General features: G+C 36.1%; 1 protein-coding gene across 1 annotated transcript in view; it reads right to left on the bottom strand.

Annotated features, from left to right (window-relative positions):
* RNF17 (ring finger protein 17) overlaps nucleotides 1-25,561 on the bottom strand; it is a 51,886-nt gene that overhangs the window by 12,547 nt on the left and 13,778 nt on the right. Inside the window, exons 8-26 of the mRNA XM_087722087.1 lie at nucleotides 22,614-22,858; nucleotides 21,630-21,710; nucleotides 20,823-20,978; nucleotides 19,960-20,149; nucleotides 17,893-18,064; nucleotides 15,105-15,295; nucleotides 14,057-14,195; nucleotides 13,168-13,327; nucleotides 12,183-12,298; nucleotides 11,001-11,121; nucleotides 9,574-9,694; nucleotides 9,154-9,378; nucleotides 8,784-8,934; nucleotides 7,344-7,462; nucleotides 6,312-6,402; nucleotides 4,495-4,601; nucleotides 3,772-4,052; nucleotides 2,630-2,793; nucleotides 1,461-1,580 (exon numbers count right to left, since the gene is read on the bottom strand). Coding sequence (XP_087578213.1) covers nucleotides 1,461-1,580; nucleotides 2,630-2,793; nucleotides 3,772-4,052; nucleotides 4,495-4,601; nucleotides 6,312-6,402; nucleotides 7,344-7,462; nucleotides 8,784-8,934; nucleotides 9,154-9,378; nucleotides 9,574-9,694; nucleotides 11,001-11,121; nucleotides 12,183-12,298; nucleotides 13,168-13,327; nucleotides 14,057-14,195; nucleotides 15,105-15,295; nucleotides 17,893-18,064; nucleotides 19,960-20,149; nucleotides 20,823-20,978; nucleotides 21,630-21,710; nucleotides 22,614-22,858 — 2,950 coding nt within the window. The remainder of the gene's footprint in view (nucleotides 1-1,460; nucleotides 1,581-2,629; nucleotides 2,794-3,771; nucleotides 4,053-4,494; nucleotides 4,602-6,311; nucleotides 6,403-7,343; nucleotides 7,463-8,783; nucleotides 8,935-9,153; nucleotides 9,379-9,573; nucleotides 9,695-11,000; nucleotides 11,122-12,182; nucleotides 12,299-13,167; nucleotides 13,328-14,056; nucleotides 14,196-15,104; nucleotides 15,296-17,892; nucleotides 18,065-19,959; nucleotides 20,150-20,822; nucleotides 20,979-21,629; nucleotides 21,711-22,613; nucleotides 22,859-25,561) is intronic.

The following is a 25,561-nucleotide window of genomic DNA, read 5'->3' as shown; positions in this document are numbered from 1 at the left end:
CTTTTTCCTTGTTTCTCCTGTTATCTCTACTTGAGTCTTAATCTCCATGCTGTTTCTCCCAGATCAAAACCCTTTTTTCTCCACTGAATTCTTGGTTTCTGTTTCCTACTTTCAATCAAATAAGCCCAACTCTCTCTTTTCCTTAAAGTAAAATCACACCCTTTCCTTATTTTTGTGTACTGTATGTTGTAGGAACTGTTATACACAAAGCATCAACTTTCAGCACATTTCGTTTTCATTGAAAATTATCTGGTTCCACCCAGGGCATTCAGGCAAATCAAGCCTGGAGATAGGTCTTGACTTCACAATCTTACTAAAGTGTTCTGGTCATTTAATATAATTTAAATAACCCAGAGAATATTAAAGCACTTAATACAGAGGGAAATATGTACAAGTGCGCTGCTTTCATCCTGTGTAGATGACAGCTTAGATGATTTAATTTTCCTCGCTTTACTAGAGAAAAGCAACAAGATTTGCATATGGAGCAGGTAGGCGGTTTGTGCTGGAACTAGAATGAAAACTGGTATTCTGTATTTCCCTAGAAATAAGGTGGGGCCCAGGAACATGCTAGAGCAGGGGTAACTCAATTTCATTGTCAGCTGTATCAGGGCTGTGTTTGATCTCTGGGGGTCCGGAGTGAGTGTGGCCAGGGTGAGCGTGGCCAGCTTGACGTCACTCATCACGAGTAGTGACCTGAGCACACTGCCAGCAAAAACCTGCTCCCAGTCTCTGTTACCACCTGTAACGGCCTCCTGCAACCCTCTGCCAGTGAAAACAGAGTTTGGGAGGGCTGCGCTAGCACAGGCACTGTGGCTCAGTCCTTTGCTGTTTCCAGGGCGGCTTCACGGGCCAGATCTCAGCACCCTGCGGGGCGGATTTGGCCCACGGGCCTTGAGCTTGACACCCCTGTGCTAGAGAGTTAGCATTAACAATAGAAATAACACTTATATAACACCCCATAGTGCTTTACAGCATTCTCTAGGCAGTTTATAATGTCAGCATATTATCCACAATTTGGGTCCTCATTTTATTGATCCCGGAAGAATGAAAGGCCGAGTCAACCTTAAGCCCCATCAGGATAAAACTCTTGGCTATGGGCAGAGTTTAACCTGCAATACTTCATTCTGACGCCGCTAGGGTTTGTTAACACTGAACACTTTCATCCAATATACAACTTGTATGCATTTAAAGCGAAGCACTTTCTAGTAGTCTATTTCTATGGAAAGCGAGCCTTGTAAAACCTTATAGAATTCCCAAAACATTTTATCATTACAGAATGGAATATGTATCTAACACTTCTCTCAATGTGGAAAGGAAAAAAAGAATATATGCCCAATTCTGCTGATGATAGGCAAGAACTACAATATTGATACTGCATCATGCAGGTAAATTATTTGTACATTTTCATACATTGTCTTGTAGAAATGCATTTTATGTTCAAATCATAGCATTTAACTCACTGGTACAGTTTTATACAGATGACAGGGTATAGAAAATGGAGGTATCTCAGCATATAAAATAGTGGGGTACAGATGACATGGAGGAATTTTCTCAGTATATCCGTAGTCCACATAATGTACCTAAGAAAAGAAACAATACACAAAAGAACATCAGTATTTACATTTCATGGTGTAATTCTTTTTGAAAAACCTTTCTCATGCAAAAATGCACAAAAGGCTGCCAAACCTATTTCCTGTCATATAGTTTTGGAAAGTACAGTGGGACCTCGGGTCCCGAATGGCTCAGACCACGAACAATTCGTGTGCCAAACGAAAAATCCACTAAATGTCGTGCTCAGGTCACGAACACATCCTCGGGTGCCAAATAAACACAGCCACGGCAATTTCGCCTTCCATGCCATTTTTGGTGCGTGCGCGCATGCACAGTCAATCTTTGCTTCTGGTCATGAACAAATCAGGTGCTGACCGAAGTTCTGGAACGGATTACAGTCGGCACCCAAGGTCCCATTATAGATGTGACACAGCAAACTGATTCATATGTAGTGTTAAGAGAAGATTTATTTAGTTGAACTAGTTTTCAAAATGCTAACCAGCAAGAGGCAATGATAGATTCTTTGGTGTTTTTTCTGCATTGTGTTTGTCATAAATGGGAAGCAAGAGGAACTAAAAAATGGGAACGCTTCTTGAAAATGTGTCTATTTTGTGAAGTTAACCTATTGTTGTACCAGGCAACTGGACTTTTTTATGCCTTGAAGACATTTTGCTTCTCATCCAAGAAGCTTCTTCAGTTCTGACTGAATGGTGAGAAGTTGGAAGGATTTATCTTCCTTGAAGTCATCTGGTCATTAGCACTCTCTGAGTCGCTGAAGCCACTTGGTAGTTAATCTGTGGCCCGAGGGTCACCTGAGTAGTGCAAATGTGTGTGGAACCTTCTTGGAATTGCCGAAAGGTCTGTATTGTAAACAGGAGATAGGTGGTGTGGTATAAGAAGCGAAAAATCTTCAAGGAAAAACAAAGGATGTCCAGTTGCCCTTTGAAAAAACACCTTTGAAACAATCATGACCTGTATTGACTGGGAATCTCAATACCGCCTTCATTTTAACAAAAACACAAGAAAAAAAAATTAGCAGCTGTGAAAACCAGAATGTTCTTAAAAAGGTCAATCTTACCTTTACAATGCCAGCGCCAACATCTTTAACTTCACCTCGGTACCACATTGTATCTGCTGCTCTAACCACACAAGCTTCTCCACTTTTCCAGTTATAGGGTTTCAGAAGGCCTAAACCTTTGACATTATCTTGTATATTACACATTAACTCTTTTAACCTTTGCTCTAGGAAAAATCCAAGCAAAAGGTGTTAAGGTTATTATCTCTCTTAACAATTGAATTGTTTTTTTGTTGTTGTTAAGATAATGCAATACTATCTTCACATGCAATCCTTGAAATATGAACAACATGAGCAGATATTTTATCTTGCTTGGTAGATATGTAAAAAAGCTAAAAAAAATGGATACAAATGCATACATTAATTCTGAAAATTTTAAAGGTTAAAATACAATTGAAAGATTTTTCTTTAGGGATGAATGGATAAGTAGCTAGAAAAATGTCATGGTGCTATTTTATATATTGCGATTACAGTGAGATTATTATATGCTCAAAAGTGGATAATTATGGTAATACCCATAATGGAAGAATGGTTGGTTAAGATGGTGGAACTTTCAGAGATGGCTGAATTAACTTCTTTTTTTAGAGGAAAAAAGAATCTCTATATTTATGGCTGACTGGAAACACATTATAGACCTTTTTTGTAAAATGGAAAAAATGTATCTATGATTCACGGTTTCTATGATTCTAGAAAAAAGCTGGATAATACAAAAGAGTGGGCTTTCTTTTCCAATTTTAGAGTAAGAGAAAACTTTGTAATTGTACTTATATTTGCTGCAAAGGATCCAGTCACAACTGGGAGGTTGATAGGCCTTTGGAAAGAATTACTCAGCGTGCCACCCATCCTGAGGTGCTACCAAAATCAAAACCAAATACTGCTACCAAATCAAATGTTTTAATATGATGAATGGAGAAACAAATATGTGGCAAATAATATTAACAATAATATCGATAATAACTTAGGTAAATTTATTTGTCCTGGGTTCACTCATTCTTTGGAGGACAGTACTTGCCAAAATGAAAAGCAAAATGCAGGTATTGGCTCAAAATCCCCTCATTTAAACCATTTTAAATATTTACAAAACTCTGAAGTTCACTGTATTATCTTCCAATCTTGAATAGTTGTACAAATACATTTTGCTTTACCTTGTGACGTGGGAATCACATAAATTGTTCCATTATCTGAAACACAGCTAACAACAGCACTGAAGCAATCCAGGGTAGGAAGAGCTGGTGGTTTATAGGCCTCAACCACTAGAGGCTTAGCCACTGACACTTTCAGTTCTTGTTGCTTACTATCAGTATCTGAAGGGCCAAAAGGCTTTTCTAGTTTAGAAGGACTTTCTTTTTCTGAAGCCACCTTGTTTATGTCCACATTATTTTGTAGTTCATTAGAGGAAGCTTGATTTGGATCATTTTTAGGTGCTCTATTAGGATTCAACAGAACATATGTCAGCAAATTTTACAAAATCAAATACATATTATTCCCCTTAAATACTGCATCTGCGGCTAACTCATCATGGCCAACCACGGGACAAGAGTTACATTAATATTGAAGAAATAGTGTAATAGACTCATTAAAGAAAGGATACCAGAGGGACAAAATGAAATGTGAACGACAAAACTCAAAATAATGTTTAACTACTTTAAATAATTATATTAAACTGTTAAATTGTCCCCTGGGGAATTGGCTGTGGCAAATTGCCTGTAGTGAGTTGTTCCATTCCGAACTTAAGACTACACATTTTTCTGTTGATTTATAATTGAGTGAATTACAGATAAAATTGAAGCATTAATTTTATATAGAAAACACCTATTTTAAATACATTTGAAAATGAATAACCACTATTCATTAAAATATATATATACCTTTTTCTGAGTGCCAGGCCTTCTTGAATCATGTATTCTGAAATATCAGTACAGTGTCGTTCATGTTTGCAAAATATTTTTACAGGCAAAGGTGACAAGTTGGTATCCTGGGACAAATTAAGAATGTTTAGGAGTAAAAATCAATTATTCATTGAAAAAGAAAATGTGCAGCTACCAAATTTCCAACTATTGCAAACATCCCATTTTCAGACAGACTGCATCCATAAAGTGACAAAATTTAGGAAGTTACTCTGGAATTTGGGGCAACTTAATCTGTACACAGAAAAGCAGTAGTAGAAAACGCAAGCTTTTAAAAATTAAAAAAAATGTTTTAATTGGAAAGCAAATTTATACATGGGACACAAATATGAGATTTGAAAAAAAATAGAACATATATATAAAAAAAATTTTCATTTTAAGATGCTTGTGTTCATCAACAAGTAAGATTTAAATCAGAGATGTGCAATCTGAAATGCTAAGGGTATTTTCCACTCCTAGAATTCTGGGTGGCTTCTCCAAATAGAATTATAGAATCAAGGGAACTTGGAGGTCTTCTATTCCAACCCCCTAACCAAAGCAGGAGTCAAAAAAACTACCCATGAAAGGGACAGTTCTGTATATGGAAATAAACCACAATGGCTGGCTTATTTGATTTACCGTATTTTTCGGTCTGTAAGCAGCTTTTGGAGAGGAAAACAAGAAAAAAAATATCTCCCTCTGTCTCCCAGTATCAATCCAGTATTCACCTGGCCAGTTTGCTGCAGCCCTTTTGCTGCCCGCAATTCGCCACCACAGCCCATTCGTCGCCACTACCCATTCACCACCGCGGCCCATTCAACACAGCCCGTTCATCGCTGCTGCAGCCCACTCGCCACCACCGCAGCCCATTCTAGAACAGCTGATTGGTGCTGCACCAACCCCCCTCCCCCCACCGCAATATTCTCTGTGTAAGACACACAAACATTTCCACCTGCTTTTTTTGGGGGGGGGAGTGTGTTTTATACTCCTAAAAATACAATATATGTTCCACCTTGCAGCAAAAGGCAGTGTTGTGTAGTCCTTCCTCCTCCCTCATAACGTCATCCCTACAAGGTAGGATGGGATAAGAAAGAAGGACTGCCCTAGGGAGCTTCAGGGGGCGAAATTGAATTTCTCCAATAAGCTGCTGCCTCGAACAGATCTGACTTAGTATATTGGGCAGATCAAACTTTGCAACCACCTTGACACTAAGCTGATAATTCACTTCTTAGCTGTAAAGGCAAGGAAGAGGGAAGCATGGATCCAGCCACAACTGGGTGCTACCAAAATCAAAAGCTGATATCAAATCAAATGTTTTAATATGATGAACGGAGAAACAAATATGTGGCCAATGATATTAACAATACTATCGATAATAACTTAGGTAAATCTATTTGTCCTGGGTTCACTCATTTTTTGGAGGACAGTACTTGGCAAAAGCAAAAGCAAAATGCAGGTATCCCCTCATTTAAACCATCTTAAATAGTTACAAAACTCTGAAGTTTCCTGTATTATCTTCCAATCTTAAATAGTTTGTGTCAGACCACTAAAATATCATAGGCATTAGCTAAAAAGAATATCATGGCTTGGTATAAAATATTAGTCTAAATGTTGATTTTGCTGAACAAATTCCAAATAGACTAACAATTACAGAAAACTGAGGGGAAGGGTGTCAATTAAATCGTATATGCATAACGTATAATATTTAGTATCATGTGATAATATCTTATACTTTCAGTTGAATAACAGTCCCTGAAATAAAATCTATACTAAAAAATTGAACATTTGCCAGTACAAACCTGTATTATTAAGTTTACAACAGCTCCAGTTAAATAAGATTTAAGAACATCACAAGCAGTTGCCGTCCACTGTTCGGTCCCACCGGATGGTCTAGAATAAAATGTTGTGGACAGGAGGTGGAATACTGTTATGCAGCTGGTAATCTGTTTAACAACTGAAGTTATGGCAGTACTGAACAAATGGTACTTATACCAGGCCCTTGAAATTATTGCTGTGGCAGCACTCCCCATAGTCACATCATCAAAATTCAGATACTTGGCAGCCTGCCTGCACTTATGACCTGGGAATGCTACAACTTCCTCACCTGCCTAATTCCTCCAACCCAGCTTTTGACTGCCCTGCATAGTGGCACTCTTTAATTGTGGTGGTGCTGGGGCTGAAACAGAGACAAGGAAGCAGCAAGTGGGAGAAGAGGGTGAGGGTAAGATGGCATAGCTGGAACTTTTCACTGGGGCACTGGGTTAGCTTGGCCATGGCAGTGGGCTTGAGAGGCACACAGTAGCAGTGGCTAAAGTAGAAGCCCAGGGATAGCAGCTGTGGAGAATACTAAAGGTCCCAGACTCTACTTTAGCTCCAGAGTTGCCACCACCGTTGAGGATGCTGCTGTACCGGACAGCCAAAAGGACAATGATGGGGGGAAATAGGTGGTTAGGGGGACTTCAAGAGGAGGCAGTCCCTTTTCTTACCGAGTCTCAGAACTAGAAGGAATCATGCCAGGAATAACTTGGATTTGGATAGACACTTGCCTAATGACCAGTGGGATTCAGTTAACAGCAGCAATACGAACTGTGGGATTGCTGTTGCTAAGGAGTACGGTCACGTGACATCAAGCTATACGTTTGCACCACTTGGTGAGGGAAATTTTGGTCCCAATTGCCTTTGTTATCTGAGATAGTACAATAGTAAAATTATACATCTCTTATCATACAAAATTCTGCTCTGCAAGCAGATTTTTATTTTAGCTTTGGTTTATCTTAATCTACATGGGCTTGTAGTAGTTTACTGAAGTAAGTAGTAAATGGATATATTACCTTATATTTGTTAATGAGCACTCCACTGCAAGTGGTCTGATAGTCTTCAGGTTCTGTTCAAGTTCTCTTAGACAGGTAATATCCATAGTTTGGACTATGCCTAAATCAATCAGGAATACCTGCAAAAGAAACATTTAACAAAAATTTAGATAATATGAGTATTCTGTTGTTTATTAATTCTGAATGTCTTTGCCAATTAACCCATTCTTTTTATTATTACTAGATGTGAATACAACCTCACCTTAATTCTTTTCAATACTGCAACAAGATTGCTAGCTTAACTTAAATAGCACATTAATTAAAAAATGGCATATGAATCTAAGTTAAGAGAATATTTATTATAAGTATAATCTTTATTGTCATTGTACTTAAATACAACAAAATTGGTTACTTTTTATTACTTTGGACTTCTTTTAATTTCTAATTTTTAATGTTGACTTTTTACAAAAGACCAAGGCCAAAGACGGCCAAACATATTGAACTTGATTATTTAGGAATATATTTTAATTTCATTTTTTAGATATTTTATTGCCAAATTGAAGAGCTCTATGACAACTTAACAACAATATGCCGCTCAGAGTGATGTACAGTATGTGAAATGGGCAGCCATACATATCAATAAAGAAATTGTTTTTGTGGCACTAATTTTAAGATACAGTTTAAGGTATATAAGTCACCTTTATTTATTATACTCTTACATTCTAGTCTAACTGGGATGACCTGGTAGCAGTCTTCTAATATCTAAGGGGTTGACACAAAGAAAAGGGAGGTGGACAACCTATTATCCAAAGCAGGACAGGTAGTAATGAATGGTTGGAAATTTATCAAGCAGAGGTCCAACCCAGAACTAAGGAGACATTTCCTGATATTGAGAACAATTAAACAAGTGGAATGGCTTGTCACCAGAAGTTGTGGGTATTCCATACTAGAGGTTTTCAAGAAGAGACTGGACAGCCATTTGTCTGACAGGGTGGATCTCCTGCTTGAGCATGGAGTTGGATTAGAAGGCTTCTAAGTCCCTTCCAACTGATTTATTCTTTTTTCAAGATTCACGGTGCAACCAGATTTTTGTCATGTAGACTTCTTCATTCAGAGTTTTCAAACTGTTTAAAGCTCAGCAACAACGAAGAAGAAAGGGGTTAGGGGTTAGTTATCTGGTACATTCCCTTTATAGTATTTTCTAACTTCAAGCTGTTCTATAAAATAGTATCTCATTCATATGCCATATTAAGCCAGAGTTTGGTTAGTTTGATTCAATAGTTAATAGATTCAAACAATAGTTAACAATGATAATTAGCCACATTATTTTTGTCTGCTCAACAAATAATCTTAATTAAGATTAGACCAGGGTAAAACTATGCTGCAAAACACTTACTGATGAATTCCTCTCAGTTATAAGGAATTGTTTTGCATCTGAAACAACTTTTTAAAATTATTTACCTCTACCACTTTTTCAGAAACAATCCTGATGATCTGGCCTCTTTGCCATTGATTTTGTTCACATATATAAGCAGCACAATTCATATCAACTTCCCACTTAATTGCTTTATTCTCTGTTTCAAAATAAGTAGCATTCATCTTTTCCTGTAACCTAAAGTTTTAAAAAGTGAATCACATCATCAATCTAGATTTTCAAAATGATTGAAAAATTAATTTTACAGATCTGTGCAAAAATGTCAAGTTTATTCCTTACTATGAAAGTCCTTGTCAATCAAGCTAATCAGTTCTAGCGAAGAAAACATGGCACAATGATTCAGTCTTTTATGTTTTCATCAAAAATACATTTTGTGGCACCAAACTACTCCCTTACCTTTTTAGAATTTTTTCTGATAACATAAAAAGTACAAATATCTTGCTAGGAGATACAACGTGATTAATTTGCACTTGCAATTCTTTATTACTTTCCAAAACCAAATCTTCCATCTCTGTCAAGTCTTCAATCTCAGGTTGTAATGAAGATTTCTCTGGTTTGCATATATCCTCCAGATCAGGATCCCATATTTCATTATATGGTGTAACAATCATTTTGTTATTACTATAAAAAGAAAATCAATTTCATTTATATTGGCATATACCTACTACCAATGCCAAAAAAGCTGAAACATGTCCACAGTAATCACTATGTATACTTTGAAACTTATAAATTAGATCAAAGTTGAACATGAGAAATATGCTGAAATATTGTACAAACTTAGTACAGTTGCTATGACAAGCTAACAAGCATACTTACCCTATTATGTAAGATGCTAAGCCCTCTTCAACCAAAACATTGTTCACACTGGCTGACTGCTTTGGGGACACACATACACTTTGATAGAGCTCAACAGATAGCACATTATCTTCTGATTTTTCTACAAAGAGAGGAAAATACATTCAAATCTGCTGAATTCTGAAGGAAAAATTATCTAATGATGCAACTATCCTCTATTCCAAATTAAGAACATGAATATTTTTCTCTGCACTATAATATGGTTTTGTTTTGGTTTAATGTGTTTTATAAGCAGTGATTTGTTGCTTAATATTGTGTCAACCCCCCCCCCCCATCGTGGTTTAAGAGAAAATAACTATGAAAATAACATTAATTATGTCCCATAGTCACCCAACATCTTTTAAGCCTGAACTCCAAGTGATTCCAACCAAATGAATTGATATATATTAAATGAACTGGGTAATGGATGAGTTCTTCCTGTGCTGCTGTTTAGACATGTATGATTACCTAACAGTTTCCAAATAGATAACTTAGCAAGAAAGTGGAAATTATAGCAGAACTTATAAACCTCTTGCAAGTATGATTTTCACAAGACTATTAGGAACAATTACCCATCACAGGACTTTCTCCTCCAAACAAGAACAGAATAAACAACTGATCTTTAATCATTTAATTGTTAACTAACAGCTATTTAACTGAAAAGTATTTTAATTTGTATCATTAATAACAGAAAAGCAGCAATATTAAAGAACAAATATATGAAGATAGTTAAAACATACATGTAATCATACTTCCAATGATAATACCCCAAATCAATTGAAGACTGAAAACAGAGTAGTCCTTACTACTACTACTACTACTACTACTACTACTACTACTACTACTACTACTACTAGACGGTAATGAAAAATTTATGACCTTTAGAGGACCAGACAGGTCAGAAAATCAAATCAAAGATAATATTATAAGCACATTTGCGGTTTCACTTGTTTTTATTATTTACATGCTGTTCATCTCTGCTTAACAATAAAGTTGCCGGTGTCAATGTGGTTACTAAACAAGGACTACCTGGAATATTGACCTGCTTGCAGTAAGTGAGGAGAAATAGGGTCTCATTTGAGTGTATTCCATAGGGTGGCAACCAGTCACTTCATGAGAAGAGGAAGCCTCCACAGGTCGTCTTCTAGGTATTTTAAGCATGGATTTAATTCTGTTCCTCGTGTATTCTGATACTGTAGTTTACACAACTTTAAAGACAATGACCAGTATTTTGAATGGGTCTGGAAGCCTACTGTCAATATAACAGTATTTTACACTGGGAATCTAGACATCGAGTTTTGTGCCAAGGTCAAATATTCAGGTTGTTTGCCCTAAAGTTTCTTGCAGTAGTCAACTCAATGATGAGCAGGACAGGAATTAATGTTGTCAGTGCAGAGATAAATACTTACCAGTAACAAAGCAGAGCATACATTTGTCCTGAATCAGTTGTTCAAATCTGTCCTTTGATTGAACAGTCCATTCAGTGGCTCCTTTACATGGTTTAATATAAGCCAATTTGCACCTGATAGCCTAAGTTGTGAAATACAGACTGGTTAGCTGAGAAGTCATTCTCATCACAGAAATACTTAGAAATATATTCTCTCGTATATAGAAACCGTAATGGTTTCCAAAACAACAAAGGTTAGATTCACAACATAAACCTATTCCTTGTATTATTAGTTACTAGCTGATAACCAGTTGTTGTCCGGGTATCTATTTATAGGGGGGAAATGTCCAAACCAAATGTAATTGCTAATGTTGGATTTTCCCCCTTACTAGAGGGAGCCCCCTTGTGGAGTACTGTGACGCTGTTACCAAGGCAACTCCACTGTGCTGTACAGTAGAAGCCATTTATGGCATACAGTAGAAGCCATTTTAAGGCACAACAGGCTGTATCTTAACAGAACACACACCATGAGGGGTGTCTTACCCCTTAAGTATTTTTTTCCCAGAGAGTAAGTCATCTGTGTACCAAGTTTGGTTGAAATTGCTTGGGGCGTTCCAGAGTTATGCTGGAATACACATACAAATACACACACGTTCTCAGTGCGATTAGTAGATTTGTTATTTATTTACATCCCACCTTTATTATTTTTACAAATAACGCAGAGCAGCAAATACAACTAATACTCCTTCCTGCCATCTTCCTCACAACCAGGTGGATTAAACTGAGAGACAATGGCTGGCCCAAGGTCAACCAGTTAACTTCCATTCTAAGGTGGGATTTGAACACATGGTCTTCCAGTTTACAACCTGATACCTTAACCACTAGACCAAACTGGCACTCTTATTCAGATTTTATACTACAGGAGTTTGATCCATTTATACAATGGATACTAGGGACAATATATTAGAATGCTTAAGGCAAAATCTTCTAAGGAAATAATTTGGTTAGTATATAGTTATCTTGAGTATCATATTTTTATATTTTATAATTTATTTATTTAAATTGAAATATCCATTAAACTGAATAAACATTAAAAATTAATTGATATTAAAAATGAATCAAGTATTATGAAAGATGATGCAAAAATTGTACAAGGCATTTTAGCAGTTTAACTAGATTCTATAAAATAGATGGCTTTTCCTACCTTTTCTGGGAGAACTAAAAACTCATCTTTTATTTTACGCATTTCTTTTATATTTATTTTAGCAGTATTACCATAGTCAACATATTTAACTTCAACTTCTTGATGACCTGGCAATCCTTAGGGGCAAAAATGAAATTAGGAAAGATTTAGACCTTGAAAGGATAAAAAGAAATATGTTTATCTGAATGAAAAACATCTGCAAAAGTATGTTTATGTGCCATATTCTTTTTAGGTACCCATCATCTTACTACTTCTCCAAAGTTACATAAAAGAAAATGTCTTACTAGCTATGTTACAATTCTCTTCCTGATTTTGGTTAATGTTAGAAATACAAGAAAATCAGAAAGACTGTTACATATTCTTTTCTGGTATCAAAAATCGGCATTTGTTAGCTTGATTTGAACGAACATTTCACAAAGTTATAATATCCTACATGAATTTAAGATTGTTTAAAATATAACTCATTATAGAAATTCATAGTGGCATACTACCATTCAGTACTTGTCTTGAAAATCAAAACCTGAAATCTATTTTCACATGGACAGAATGTAAGCTGTGGTTTGGTTTTTTTTTTTAAAAGGCAACTGCAAAAGAGTGTTTAACATAAATCACGATGCAAAATACCTAAGTTGGAAGCAAACACAAAGCAAAATTTCCCATTGCTACAAGTGAACAAACTTCAGTGTACAGTTATGAAGTTAACTGTAAAAGTTATTAACCTATATGTCTGTATACTTATACATTAATAATTTAATCAGGGGGTATTGTACCAGACATATCTTTCAAAGTTGAACACCTTAATTATTACATCAGTTATAAGTTGCCCAGAGAATAATGTAGCTATTTATACATTTATGATACATGTCAAAATAGATATATTATTGGACTACAATAATCACAATATTGGATAGATGAAATGTTCTACATTTCACTGGAAAATATTTTTGAACTAGTGTGTGTCCAGAATAATTATGCAGATAGTTACCAATCACCCGTGCTCTGTACCAAACACCATCATCTTCAAATTTGGCCACACATGGTTGGCCATGGGTTGGACAAAGCATTTGCAAGTCGGGTCCTGCTTCATTTTCATACACTTCTTCAACTTTCTTTAGAAAAGCTGCAAATTCGGGACCTTGTTCTATCTACCACAATGGAAAAAAAAATTAATTCCTTCACGCTAACATTTGGCTCTAATATACTAATTTGCATAATCATATTGCTTATTTTTAGCTGAATTTGATGCTACTGTAACTAATGCCACAGGAAGGGCTCAGAAATATAAAAGGTTTAGCAAAGATGCAACTGATTCAACCAGCATCAGCTTTCAAGCTGAAAGCCAAGTAAAAGCCACCTGCTGCTCCATGTTTTAGCCTTCAACACTGAATCTTTGCACTTTTGCACTTTTTATTTTAAAAAAGATAACTTTGAAACAGTTTTAATGTTTTATATTAGTACTGAAAAAAGTACCAATATGAACAAAAACATTAAGATTAGAGGCAGTCCTTGACTTAAAATAGTTCATTTAGTGACTGTCGCAGTTACAACATCACTGAACAAAGTGAGTTATTATTGTTTTTCACACTTACAACCATTGCAGCATCCCATGATCACGTGATGAGAATTTGGATGCTTGCCAACTGATTCATATTTATGACGGTTTCAATGTCCTGAGAGCACGTTGTCACCTTTTGCTAACTTCTGAGAAGCAAAGCCAATGGGGAAGCCAGATTCATTTAACAACCGTGTTACTAACTTAACAACTGGAATGATTCATTTGACAACTATGGCAAGAAATTTTGGGCTCAGCTGGAATGATAAGTCGAGGACTACCTATGCTAACATGAACCTTAACATTAAAATGCAACACTTACCAGCTGAATGTAAAAGTCTCCAGGGCTATTAATGTAACTCACAACAGCAGCAACCTCTGTATTGTCACGTGGCAGAATAGGTGGATAATACTCCAGTGGTACAGTATTTTTTGACCAATCAGAAAATTCATTCTGAAAACTAATAAGGTAAAGAGATGAGAATAAACTATTAATATGCAAGAGAAAGCAATCTGGGACTAATTTTTTACTTTACTGTTAATAATTCTGAATATGAAACACAATTAAGATATGAAGATATGAATTACACAGAAAATCTATTCATACTCTTCTTACATTTATTTTTTAAAAATCTTAAAAATCTTAATATATTCAAACCAGGGACACCATGGAATAGCATTTAATCTGTTATTTTATGTCAATTCCCACCCTAAAAAGACAAAGAAGAAAAAACCCCAAAGAATTCCCATGACTTGGCTAAAATCTTTTTCCAGAACTTAATCCAAAATCTAGGCTAATTCACATTTCAATCAAATCTGTAAGTACATCTTTTAATTTCTCCAGGGTAAATTCATACATTCTATTGCTTTCTATGCGAAAAAGTCAAAAAGATGCCATGAGGGATATTCTGCTAATAACAGGCAACAGTGATTTTATCTTACTCCTGCAATATACCATAGAATTTGTAACATATTTTTGATATTCTCTTAACATCAGGAGAAAAGACCTAGACTCGTGGTGGTATGCCCATGAGGGGTGCATGCGCGGGGACACACGCATACGTGGGGGTGCATGTGGGTGCATTGCATGTGCAGCATGGAGGGCAGGGCACATGTGGGGGATCTGGATCTCTGGATCCAGGCTGTAAGCCTCCTTTTTAAAGCATGTTGCAACTTCCAACAGATTTCAAGGGAGGAATAGAAATTTTATCCATTAAGAAACAGTATCTAATCAATCTAGAAACTCAAAAGAAGCAACTACATTCCATCTTAAATCATATGTAAGGTAATCTGTTAAATCTCTATTCAAAACATGTTTAATGTCATAATTCTTTATGCTATGACTTTAAAAAGCTTCTAGTTATGCATACCTTGCTAAATCCAAGAAAACTAGAGCATCTCTGAGGGATACAGGCATGTCACTGCTTATTTTGTTTGCTGGAGGCTTCATAAGATCTACAATAAGCACGCCATTCTCTTCTCTAAAAATTTTCATCAGAACAGCTTTGCTATTCACCATTCTCAAAAATTCTGTCCGTGCTGTTCTACCCCAACCCTTTTCCTGTTGTGGACAGAAAAGACAAACAATTCAATTTTTCCCCTCAATCTACTCCATTTCTTTAACTAGAAATTAAACAGAAATAATTTCTAAGTAATTGCCTATGAAGGTAGCTTCAGGATAAGAGTTAAAAAAATCAAATTTATCCCTAGAAAAGGTTGATGAAACATAATGAATTGGAAACACCAAAATACTGTAAATAGTCTTGAGTTATGTGCAGTCTTAGATGTCTCCACTATTTAAAACTACAGGTTGTTGCTGACTTATAACCACAACTGGGATAAGAGAATTAAACAGCAGTTGTCAAATAATCACGACTGCTCCAGATTTTATGACCATTTTTTGCAAAGTCATTAAGCAGGACATCATGTGATTGTGATTTGCAATCTTCCTTGATTTTGTGCCCACTGACTTTGATTGTTGGAAGCTGGCCGGGAAGATTGGAAATTATGATCATGTGACCATAGATTGCAAGATTCACACTGGAAATGCGAATGGGTGGCCAAGTGCCTGAATCATGATTAAATGACTTTCTGGGGTGGTGCAACAGTTGTAACATTTTTCAGCACCAACATAACTTTAATCTGCCATTAAATGAATTGTTGCTATCAAGGACTACTTGTAGAAAGTACAATAATAATTAAGAATACTCAATAACCAGATATATTTTTTTGCATTCAATTAATTAAAACTTCATCAACCCAAGTAATCACGAAGTGAGATTTCCTAAGCTTGAAATCAGTCTTTTAATTTAGATAACTGGAGATAGCACTAGCACTTAGACTTATATACCACTTTATAGTGCTTTACAGCCCTCTCTAAGTGGTTTACAGAATCAGCACATTGCCTCCAGCAATCTGGGTACTCATTTTACCAATCTCGGAAGGATGGAAAGCTGAGTCAACCTTGAACCATTCAGGATTGAAGGAATCAAACTCCTGGCAGTGAGCAGAATTAGCCTGCAATACTGCATTCTAACCACTGTGTCACCACGTTTTTTATGGTAGCTGAAAATCTCTTTTGCCTGATCTCAAAAAGTAAGGTTTATAATTGAAGGATTTGTATTGGGGGAAGATTAGAGAAGAATCAGAATAGTACAGTAGTATCCAATTTAATAAGACTGAAGGGGATTTCTTTGAGAATTAAAGGATTCTTTTTTAGTTCTCTTATTTTTTTTCCTTAAAGAAAGACTTGGCTTTGAGTCTTTGATCATCATAAAGTCCTTCCAATCTTTGTGTTTGAAGAACTGAGACCCTTCAAATACTGATGTGAACAAATTTGCCTTATATCAATTGTCAGACTGCCCACAGTTCAGTCGGAAGGATTTCCCTGCAACAATCACTAAGGTAATCTTTTGAAATGATATACTGAAGATTCTCAGAAGCAAACTTGGCAGTTTTGTGGGTTTTTTAAAAATAAAAATACAAGTTGCCCTTTTTGCAAGATCTCTTTTGTCCTAGGCAGTCAATTCAGAGCACTAAATGCTTGATATTTACTGATATTTAAACCAGTAAAAGAATTCACGGTGCATTAAGTTTAACTGGCCACAAAATATAATATCAAAAATATGTACAGATTTATGTAAACTTCTGTCGCTTTCAAATCAATTTAGAAAAAAACAACATACTATTTGAGGAACAGTAGAACACAAAAAGCTATTTTAAAAATAAATGAAAATTGTTTAAGGTGTTTTGCATAACATCGGAGGAGCAAAATCCTTTCTCCTCCACCACCAGCCTTTTTTATGCTATCAAAATCTATTCTGGAAATACTTTCCAGAGTAGAATTTAAAGTGCAGAGAGGCTACAATCACTCCATCTTGTTCTGTGAATAGAAACAGCTTCCAATGATAGAAGTGGATTACTAGATGTTATTTTTGTGAAGGTACTTAGTAATAACACAAACTTATATACTTTACAGCCCTAAGTGGTTTACAGAGTCAGCATATTGCCTCCATTAACGTGAGTCCTCATTTTACCAGCCTCAGAAGGATGGAAGGCTAAATCAATCTTGTGTTACTGGCAGTCGGCAGAATTAGCCTGCAATACTGCATTCTAACCACTGCACCACCATGGCTCATAAAATAAGCTTACAACTAGCAGTGAACTAGAAATAAAATTCCCAAAAATGCTCAATTCAAACTTCGTGTTTCATTATGACTTATGCTAATCATAAAATTCAAACCACTGTTTAAGTTTGTAAGTATACCACAAATTATGCTTTATAGCTGCTCATTTACTTTTATTTCTCTCCTCTTGCAATACTGTTTCAAAAGAACATTCTCATTTCATTAGCGGAGTAGCTTGTAGAATCATAATGGCTGTGAAATATGGTTTACCTCAAACCAAACCATGGAAAATATTGAATGCAGTATTCATAAACATTATTTGGCTTAAAGGGAATCCTTCCAGAAAGCTCTGGAATATTAGGTATATTGGTTCCCCTTGATTCAGGACATCTATCCTCATCTAAAGAAATATTCAAAATCTGTCTATAGCTGCTATATAAAGAAGAAAATCAGTAAGACGAATGTGAGACTATTAAAAAAGGCATTTAAAATAAAAAAATGGGAAAAGATAGCCAATATAATTCTCACTTACTGAATCCTTAGGAACAATGCCCTTTAGTGAACATTGTAGGGCTAGGTTTCTTATACCTCTGAGTCGAGTCTCTAAAGATAAATCCATTTTTCTTACAACCAAACATAGATCTTCAATCATCATGTATTTAAGAGTAACGTGTTCTGGATTCACAGTAACTTCATTAGGTACTCTGATGGCAGAAGAAGAAAAAAACGCATATGGTTTCATCGTGCAGGTTGAAATACTGTACATTAAGAAGCCATTTCCCCAATATTGATAGGTATACTGTATATATGCAAGTCTGTATGTGTATCACACACAAAAAAGATACGGATAGTCCTTGTCTTACTATGGCCAATTGGGACTGGAATTTCCTTGCTAAGCAATGGGGTCCTAAAGCACTACCGCATTACTTAGCAACAGCAATCTCTTCAATTTTGTTTGCCATGCCACATGGCTGCAAAGGCTGTTTTCTGAGAGACAATCAGGCTGGCACAATTCTGGCACAATTCCTTACTGCAAATGCTGGAGACCAGAGAGTATTCTAGTCAATTTGGGGCAATAGTTTTATTTTCATTTGAGTTTAGTTTTCTGAGCTTGTGTTATTTTTCTAATGGCTGCACTTTGTTATTTCCCAAATTTTGAAAACTATTTGTTTCACTGCATAAGTCACAAAGAGTCTTTTCACTGTAGTGGAATAAAAGCTAAATAAATAACGTAGAGTAAGTTATTTAATCCAATTGGAAAATAACCACTGCATGAATAGTAACTATCTGAAAGGACTGTAAAACATCTGCCAAGGTACTACTTTGGAAGTGTGACTTATCTGGATTCAATGTTCACTTTTTCCCCAAGCATTCCACAATCTGATTGAAATGGGAACCAATAAAGGAATAATTTTGTTTGTAGTGACATTTATTAGGTCACCATTTTTATCTCTTAATTTATCTCATTCCATCGTTTTCTGATTACTAATTGTGAAATGAAAAACTGGCTGAAAGAACTCATTCTTTTTCCAATGTCTCTATCTCAAAAGCAATATTCCCTTTTTTAATGTCAATCATAATCAAGAATTGCCAGTGTATCACTTCAAAAGTTGGTAACAAAACATACTGTGATACTTTCTGTCTCACTGACAGTTCATTCCTTCTTGTATATACAAATATCAAAACATAAAAGGGGATAAATAGAGGTTGGAGGAAGAAGATTGTTTGGGGTTTATATCTTGTTACATCCATACAAAAAGATAAACATGTCAAAAGCTTCATAAAAGCAGGATGATAGAAATTACTTAGTATTTGGCCAATTATATTTGTTTTCCTGTGTGTGATTTTTTTTGTAGCACAATTGCTTTTTCATTAAAAATAGAAACAGGGACTCTTGTTAAGAAGTACACTATCTTCTGGTGAAATTGAATATTACATTCATAAAGATCAATGGTTGCTGAATTATTAAGACATTGTTTTTCAGAGACATAACAACAATGAAAGGAACTACTGTTGCTCAGGTTGATTCAAGTGAATCTTTCCAGGAGTTTTGCAGTACATCATGTCTGTCTTTCTATGAAGACAACCAGTGGTTGTCAGCTGGTTCTATCTGGTTCGGGCAAACCAGTGGTGGCGGGAGACTCTGCCCACCCACCCGGACGTCATCGTTTGCAAACGAGTAGTGAAAGTAAGTTGATTTCACCCCTGAACACAACTCAGTTGCAGAAGGGGAAAAAAGAACTGTGTGTCATCTACTTATACCCCCTATTACACTTCAGTCCAGGGGTGTCAAACTTGCAATGACATGTCCTCACGTGATGTATCGCAATCCACCTTCGCTAAACCGGGGTGAGGGTGGCCAGCACATCTATCAAATTGTGCAAGAGGATAACCAATAACATCTCCTTATCATGCTCCAGTCATAAATAACATTTTTAAAAAATCAAATTCACTCTGAAGCATCTGGTGAAGCACCATTCACTAAATCACCTCGGGCAGAAATGATAATTTCAAACCCATGTTATAATTACAAAAAAAAAAAGGGGGGGGAATCTAAACATGATAGATTTGAACACAAGTTATTTAAACTTAGTCATACCTTGAAATAATTAAAGCTTCTGGATGCCCAAAGTCTATAAGGAATACTTTCATTATTGCAATATCACAAATTTTGTGTTTTGTCAGACCACAGGCTTTCTCCTCATTTGCCTTCAGGAGCGGAATTAGTTCCATTATTTCTGCACGGCACCACATTCCATGTTCTTTGCTTTTAATCAAAATCCTTGCGCCTGAAATACATTAAAATTTAATTATCTTTAAATTCATGACCACTTTTAAGCATTCTTAAGAAAGGATATTTATAGAAATGTTGAATGGTCTCACTGCTCAATTCAATCTTTTGACACTTAAAAAGTTTGTCTGAAAATAAGAGCAGAGGTTTTAGTCTGGCTGACTAGTCATGAGATGGCAGCAAAATCCCATTAATAAACCATAAACCTATTAGCATAAGGTTTTACTTTAAAAATGCATTTGTACTGCAAGCAAACTTAAATATTTCACAATCATTTTTCCAATTTCAAAATAAATGAAGTAACTCCAACCAGCTTGTCACTGGAAAGCTGACAGCCCAATTTGAGACCCGGATGCTATGTGATGGGGTGAGCTCCCATTACTTGCCCCTGTTCCTGCCCACCTAGCACTTTGAAAGTATGCAAAAACAAGTTAAATAGGTACTACTTCAGTGGAACATAACGTTTCATGCATTTCAGCATGTGGCCACATAACCACGGAAGTGTCTTTGGACAACACTAGCTCCCTTGGCTAAGAAACCGAGATGAGCACCACCAGTAGAGTCGCACATGACTGGAGAGGGAAAACCTTTACCAAAACCCACATATATTCATTTCCACTGAAGTTTTACAAATTCTGAAATTATAACTTATCTGAAATTAAAGGAGTTACCTAGTTCCAAAATGTCAGTAGGAGACAAATAGTTATTCCTACAATAGTGTTTCAAAACTTTTTCCAAATAGATCGCTGTTTTCTTTTGGGAAACTTTCCGAACATAGAAATGACATGGATTTATTACACAACTGACAATAACATATTCAGGAACTTCTGCGTAAGATAGAATATAAAATGAATGAATAAAATCAAATAATAAGCAAATTTTTATACATTATACATGAAAAATCAAATTATTTGTGCAGAGATTTATTTATTTTATTTGCCATATATCTCACCATGGATTAGGCAGCTTACAATAATAAAAACAAAGAAATGAAACAAAACAGAAACAAAATAGAACAATAAAATAAATAATGAAAAAGAAAATAACATGAATACATCAATATGATAATGAATTCATATTCATAATGAAGGGTCCATTAAGTAATTAGCAAACTAGATTTCTACACAGAATGAATGAAATTGCAAAACATTTACTTGGAAACAGCAGCATCTGGCTCAACAGTTAACTGTTTTACCATTAATCATAATGCACTTCATCTCTCAATAATAGTTATGTTACATTTGAAATATTAAGACACAATACACTTGACTATTTCAAATCAAGCATTTTTTGCTTTACAACCAGTTATTGTGAAAAACGTATATGTCTATTCCATAAACTTCCTCCTATACTTGATCTATATCTTCAAAGTTTTTTTTTTAAAAAAAGGGATGGTAGCATTTATTTCTACATTTCAAAAATCAAACTATTAAAGCAATCATTGTGACATTTTATTTTGCCAGATCAGAGTTACATACCAGCCTTTAACTCAAATGGGACCTGCTGTGTTTGAAAAGAACTCTTCTGATATGTAGATTTGCGACATTCTGCAGAAAATGCTTGGGGGAAAAACATGGATATATTTAATCAACTCCATATGTGAATATTATTCACCTGGAACAAATTTATTGAAGAACGGACTTAACGATTAGCCTTCTAAAGCCAAGTTCAGGAGTCAAGCTTACAGGTTTCCATTTTTCCCTAAGAAGTCTATTCTGAGAAATAGAAGTCTATTCTGAGAAATCCCAGGAGTCATGAGGGATGGCATCTGTGGGGATTGTGTGTGTTAAAACCAGCAAGCTAGTGGGAGATACCACCTGGTGTTTTTTTTAACTGTGCCTTCATTGTATGGAAGTGGCAGAAAGAGGCAATTTGCTCCCTCCTACCACCACCTCACCCTGGCTAAATTGCTGTGGAGATACTTTGGCACAAGCTGGGCCTTCCGCGCTGGTTTCCAAAGCTAGGTGAACTTAAGGGAGGAGAAACCAGCCCACACTGCTTTTCTGAAGGCTTCCTTGCCTTGCTTTCCAGCCCCCCCGCCCACGAAGGTTGTGCTAGCTGGAATCATCTATCTATCTAATCTATCTATCTAATCTATTTATCTATCTTATCTCTCTATCATCTATCATCTCTCTCTCTCTCTTTCTCTCTCTCCCTCCCTCCCTCTCTCTCTGGGACATATTGGCATCTGTTTTGATTACATCAGTCTCCAAACACTTACTTACATCAGAAAGATTTACTTATATCCAATTAACTATTATTATTTATAGAAACTTCAACACCACTGTCTAAGAGTTGCTTTTTGTGAAATGAGCAGCCATATAAAAATAATAAATAAATAATAAATATAGCATATTACAAAAGGGGATACAACATATCAACTTAACAAGAGTTGTTCACAAGTTACTATTTACCAGAAAAAAACATAAAGAGCTTTAGAAGGGTATAAAGCCCCTACTCACTTTCTTGATCATCTTCAATTATTTCTTCAATGATAACATCTGGTATAGATGTGGCCTGAGATAATACAGCAGTGTGTTTCTGAATGGATAATGGACTCATTGCTTGCAGGTGGGCACCTCCAAAACATTTATCAGATTCTTCGGAAGGAGGAATCACATTAACTTCTTTAACAAGATTTACATTTACTTGATGTGAAGTACCAAGCTCATTATTCATTTTTAGAGAGTTCTCTTCAAAGTTGTACCTAAATTGACCAATTATTCATTGAATACTGTTTATTAAACATCATATTAGCACAACACATCAAATAAACAGATATAATGAAAAGGCCTTTGACATACAATGCCATACAATACAATAGCAGAGCTGGAAGGGATCTTGGAGGTCTTCTAGTCCTAGGCAGGGAACCCTACACTGTTTCAGACAAATGGCTATCCAACATCTTCTTAAAGACTTCCAGTGTTGGGACATTCACAACTGCTGGAGGCAAGCTGTTCCACTGACTAATTGTTCTAACTGTCAGGAAATTTCTCCTCAGTTCTAAGTTGCTTCTCTCCTCGATTAGTTTCCACTCATTGCTTCTTCTACCCTCAGGTGCCCTGGAGAATAGTTTGACTCCCTCTTCTATGTGGCAACTCCTGAGATATTGGAACACTGCTATCATGTTTCCCCTAGTCAGTGGTGGGTTGCTAATCCCATTCCAACCGGTTTGGTTGGAACGGGGCCGGCAGCGTCCTCGTGCACGCGCGCAGTTCATGCATACGTCTTAGCGCCTCCGCGATGCTCCAGCTGCTCGCAGAGAATCACGCAGGCACTGTATGTGCCATCCAGCTGCTCGCGGAGAATCACGCAGGCGCTGTATGTGCCATGCGCCTGCGTGGAAGCGCAGAAGCCTTCAAAGACTGGTAAGGAGCGCGGGCGGGCAGGTGGGCCCTTTGTCGTCCCTGGAAGTTACTTACTTCCGGGTTCACCGACCAACCGGTTCACGGGGACCGCCGCGAACCGGTTGAAACCCACCCCTGCCCCTAGTCCTTCTTTTCATTAAACTAGACATACCCAGTTCCTGCAACCGTTCCTCATATGTTTAGTCTCCAGTCCCCTAATCATCTTTGTTGCTTTTCTCTGCACTCTTTCTAGTGTCTCCACTTTAAGAAGCATCTTTAATTTCCATTAAACCTGAAGTCTAAATACATCCTCTAATAATTTTTTTCAGTCCCAGAACACTTTCAGATTTCTTCACCAAACTCTTACAGCAAAATCACTGATTTTTCAACATGTTTTTATTTTTAACTTCACTTTTATCAGAAGAAAAAGTATATAAAAATAGAAAATTCCCCCACAAAGAAAACAATTTAAAGAAGCTAAAAATGAGGTATGGTATCCATATACCCCATCATAAAATGTATGCATTTGTATTGAATATGTCTATCTAGAAAAATATCTGTACAACACAAAATAAATCACTTGGGAAAAAAATAAGTTTCTAAGATAAAACTATATTCAACTTGATTTTTTAAAACTTCAATGCTGTGTTCCCTTTTTAAACCAAATTCCCATCTTTTCAAAGATAGTAGTCTAAAGAAAAATATACTTTAAGTACACATGAACAGCAACATTAGTTGATTTTATAATTCTTATACAGTACAATCTAAAAAAAAATCAAAGTTTAATTTTGTGTACTGCTTCTAATGGACTATTTTCTATGGATTATCTTTTATGGCCAGATCTTTAACTTTCAGTTTCAGCTATGTGTTAGCTTAAGTTCCAGTGTTATGTAAATGTGCCTTTTGCTCCTTAAGTTCCCTACTTCTCTGACATAACCACAGAGTCAGAGAAAAAAAACTTAAATTGGTGTATCATATCATATACCTTGACACATTATAGACAGCTTTCATGGACTGAACTTATTTTAATACAGTAATCTATAATACGTCTGTGGTTCAGTGGTGGGTTCCGAATCCTGTTCCAACCAGTACGGTTGGAACAGGCCTGGCGTGGATGCGCGCATGCATCTTACCGCCTCTGCGAGCCTCCAGCTGCTCAGCGGAGTGTCATGTAGGCGCTGTACACGCTGTGTGCATAAACGCCGAAGACTTAAAAGACCAGTAAGTAGATCGGGCATGCGGGCGGCCCTCTGGAGCACCGTACTGGAACCGGGCAGGCTCTGGTACGTCTGTACCGGGGAGTACCGCCTGCAACCCACCACTGCTGTGGTTGTAACAATTTCAGATTCTGCAGTTTTAAAAAATTCTAATTTTATCACAGGTGCCCCCATGGACAAGAATGTGTACAAAACTAATGTATAAGGCTTAATTTATATATTATATAAAACCATAATGTGATTTCTTTTTAAATTTGCATCCTAGGCACTGTAAATTGTAAATCATAATTTATAGATTTTTCACTCTACGTGACTACGACATTTTTAATTGCTCATAAAAACAAATCTTGGCTTCTCATACTAAGCCCACTTTATTGAATAGAGGCATATAACACTGCAGGGATTGAGGATTGAATTTGATCACAGATGCTTGATGGAAGCTTCACTCCCTAACTGTATAATAATCATTATTCAATTTTATTTTATTTAAAACGTAACAGATTCTCACATATTTAATAATTTTTATTTCTTATTCAACTAAAAATTTCAATGTGGAGATATTTTGTTGAGTATAATACAACCAAGATTTTAAGGAGCCACAGACTGGATCTTTCAGTTTCTGGTCCTGTAAATATCAAAGATCACATAATTGCTACTCAATATACCAAATATTACTGAAAATCAGCAAGTTAGATACATATACTGATCTTAACAGAAAACGTCACTTGCCTGTATCTGTCAACCAAACTGTTCATTTAATTCCAGATGCTTCTACACAGTATTTAATAATAGAAACATTTCTAAATAAAGTTCATTGACAGCATGATCGAAAGTACAAATGTAACT

Source organism: Thamnophis sirtalis, unplaced genomic scaffold (assembly GCF_051295495.1).
Source record: "Thamnophis sirtalis isolate CommonGarterSnake01/CBP01778 unplaced genomic scaffold, rThaSir2_p1.2 scaffold_8, whole genome shotgun sequence".
NCBI classification, from domain to species: Eukaryota; Metazoa; Chordata; class Lepidosauria; order Squamata; family Natricidae; genus Thamnophis; species Thamnophis sirtalis.
The sequence above is the reverse complement of the archived record's forward strand: the minus strand, read 5'-3'. Positions and strand labels throughout refer to the sequence as shown.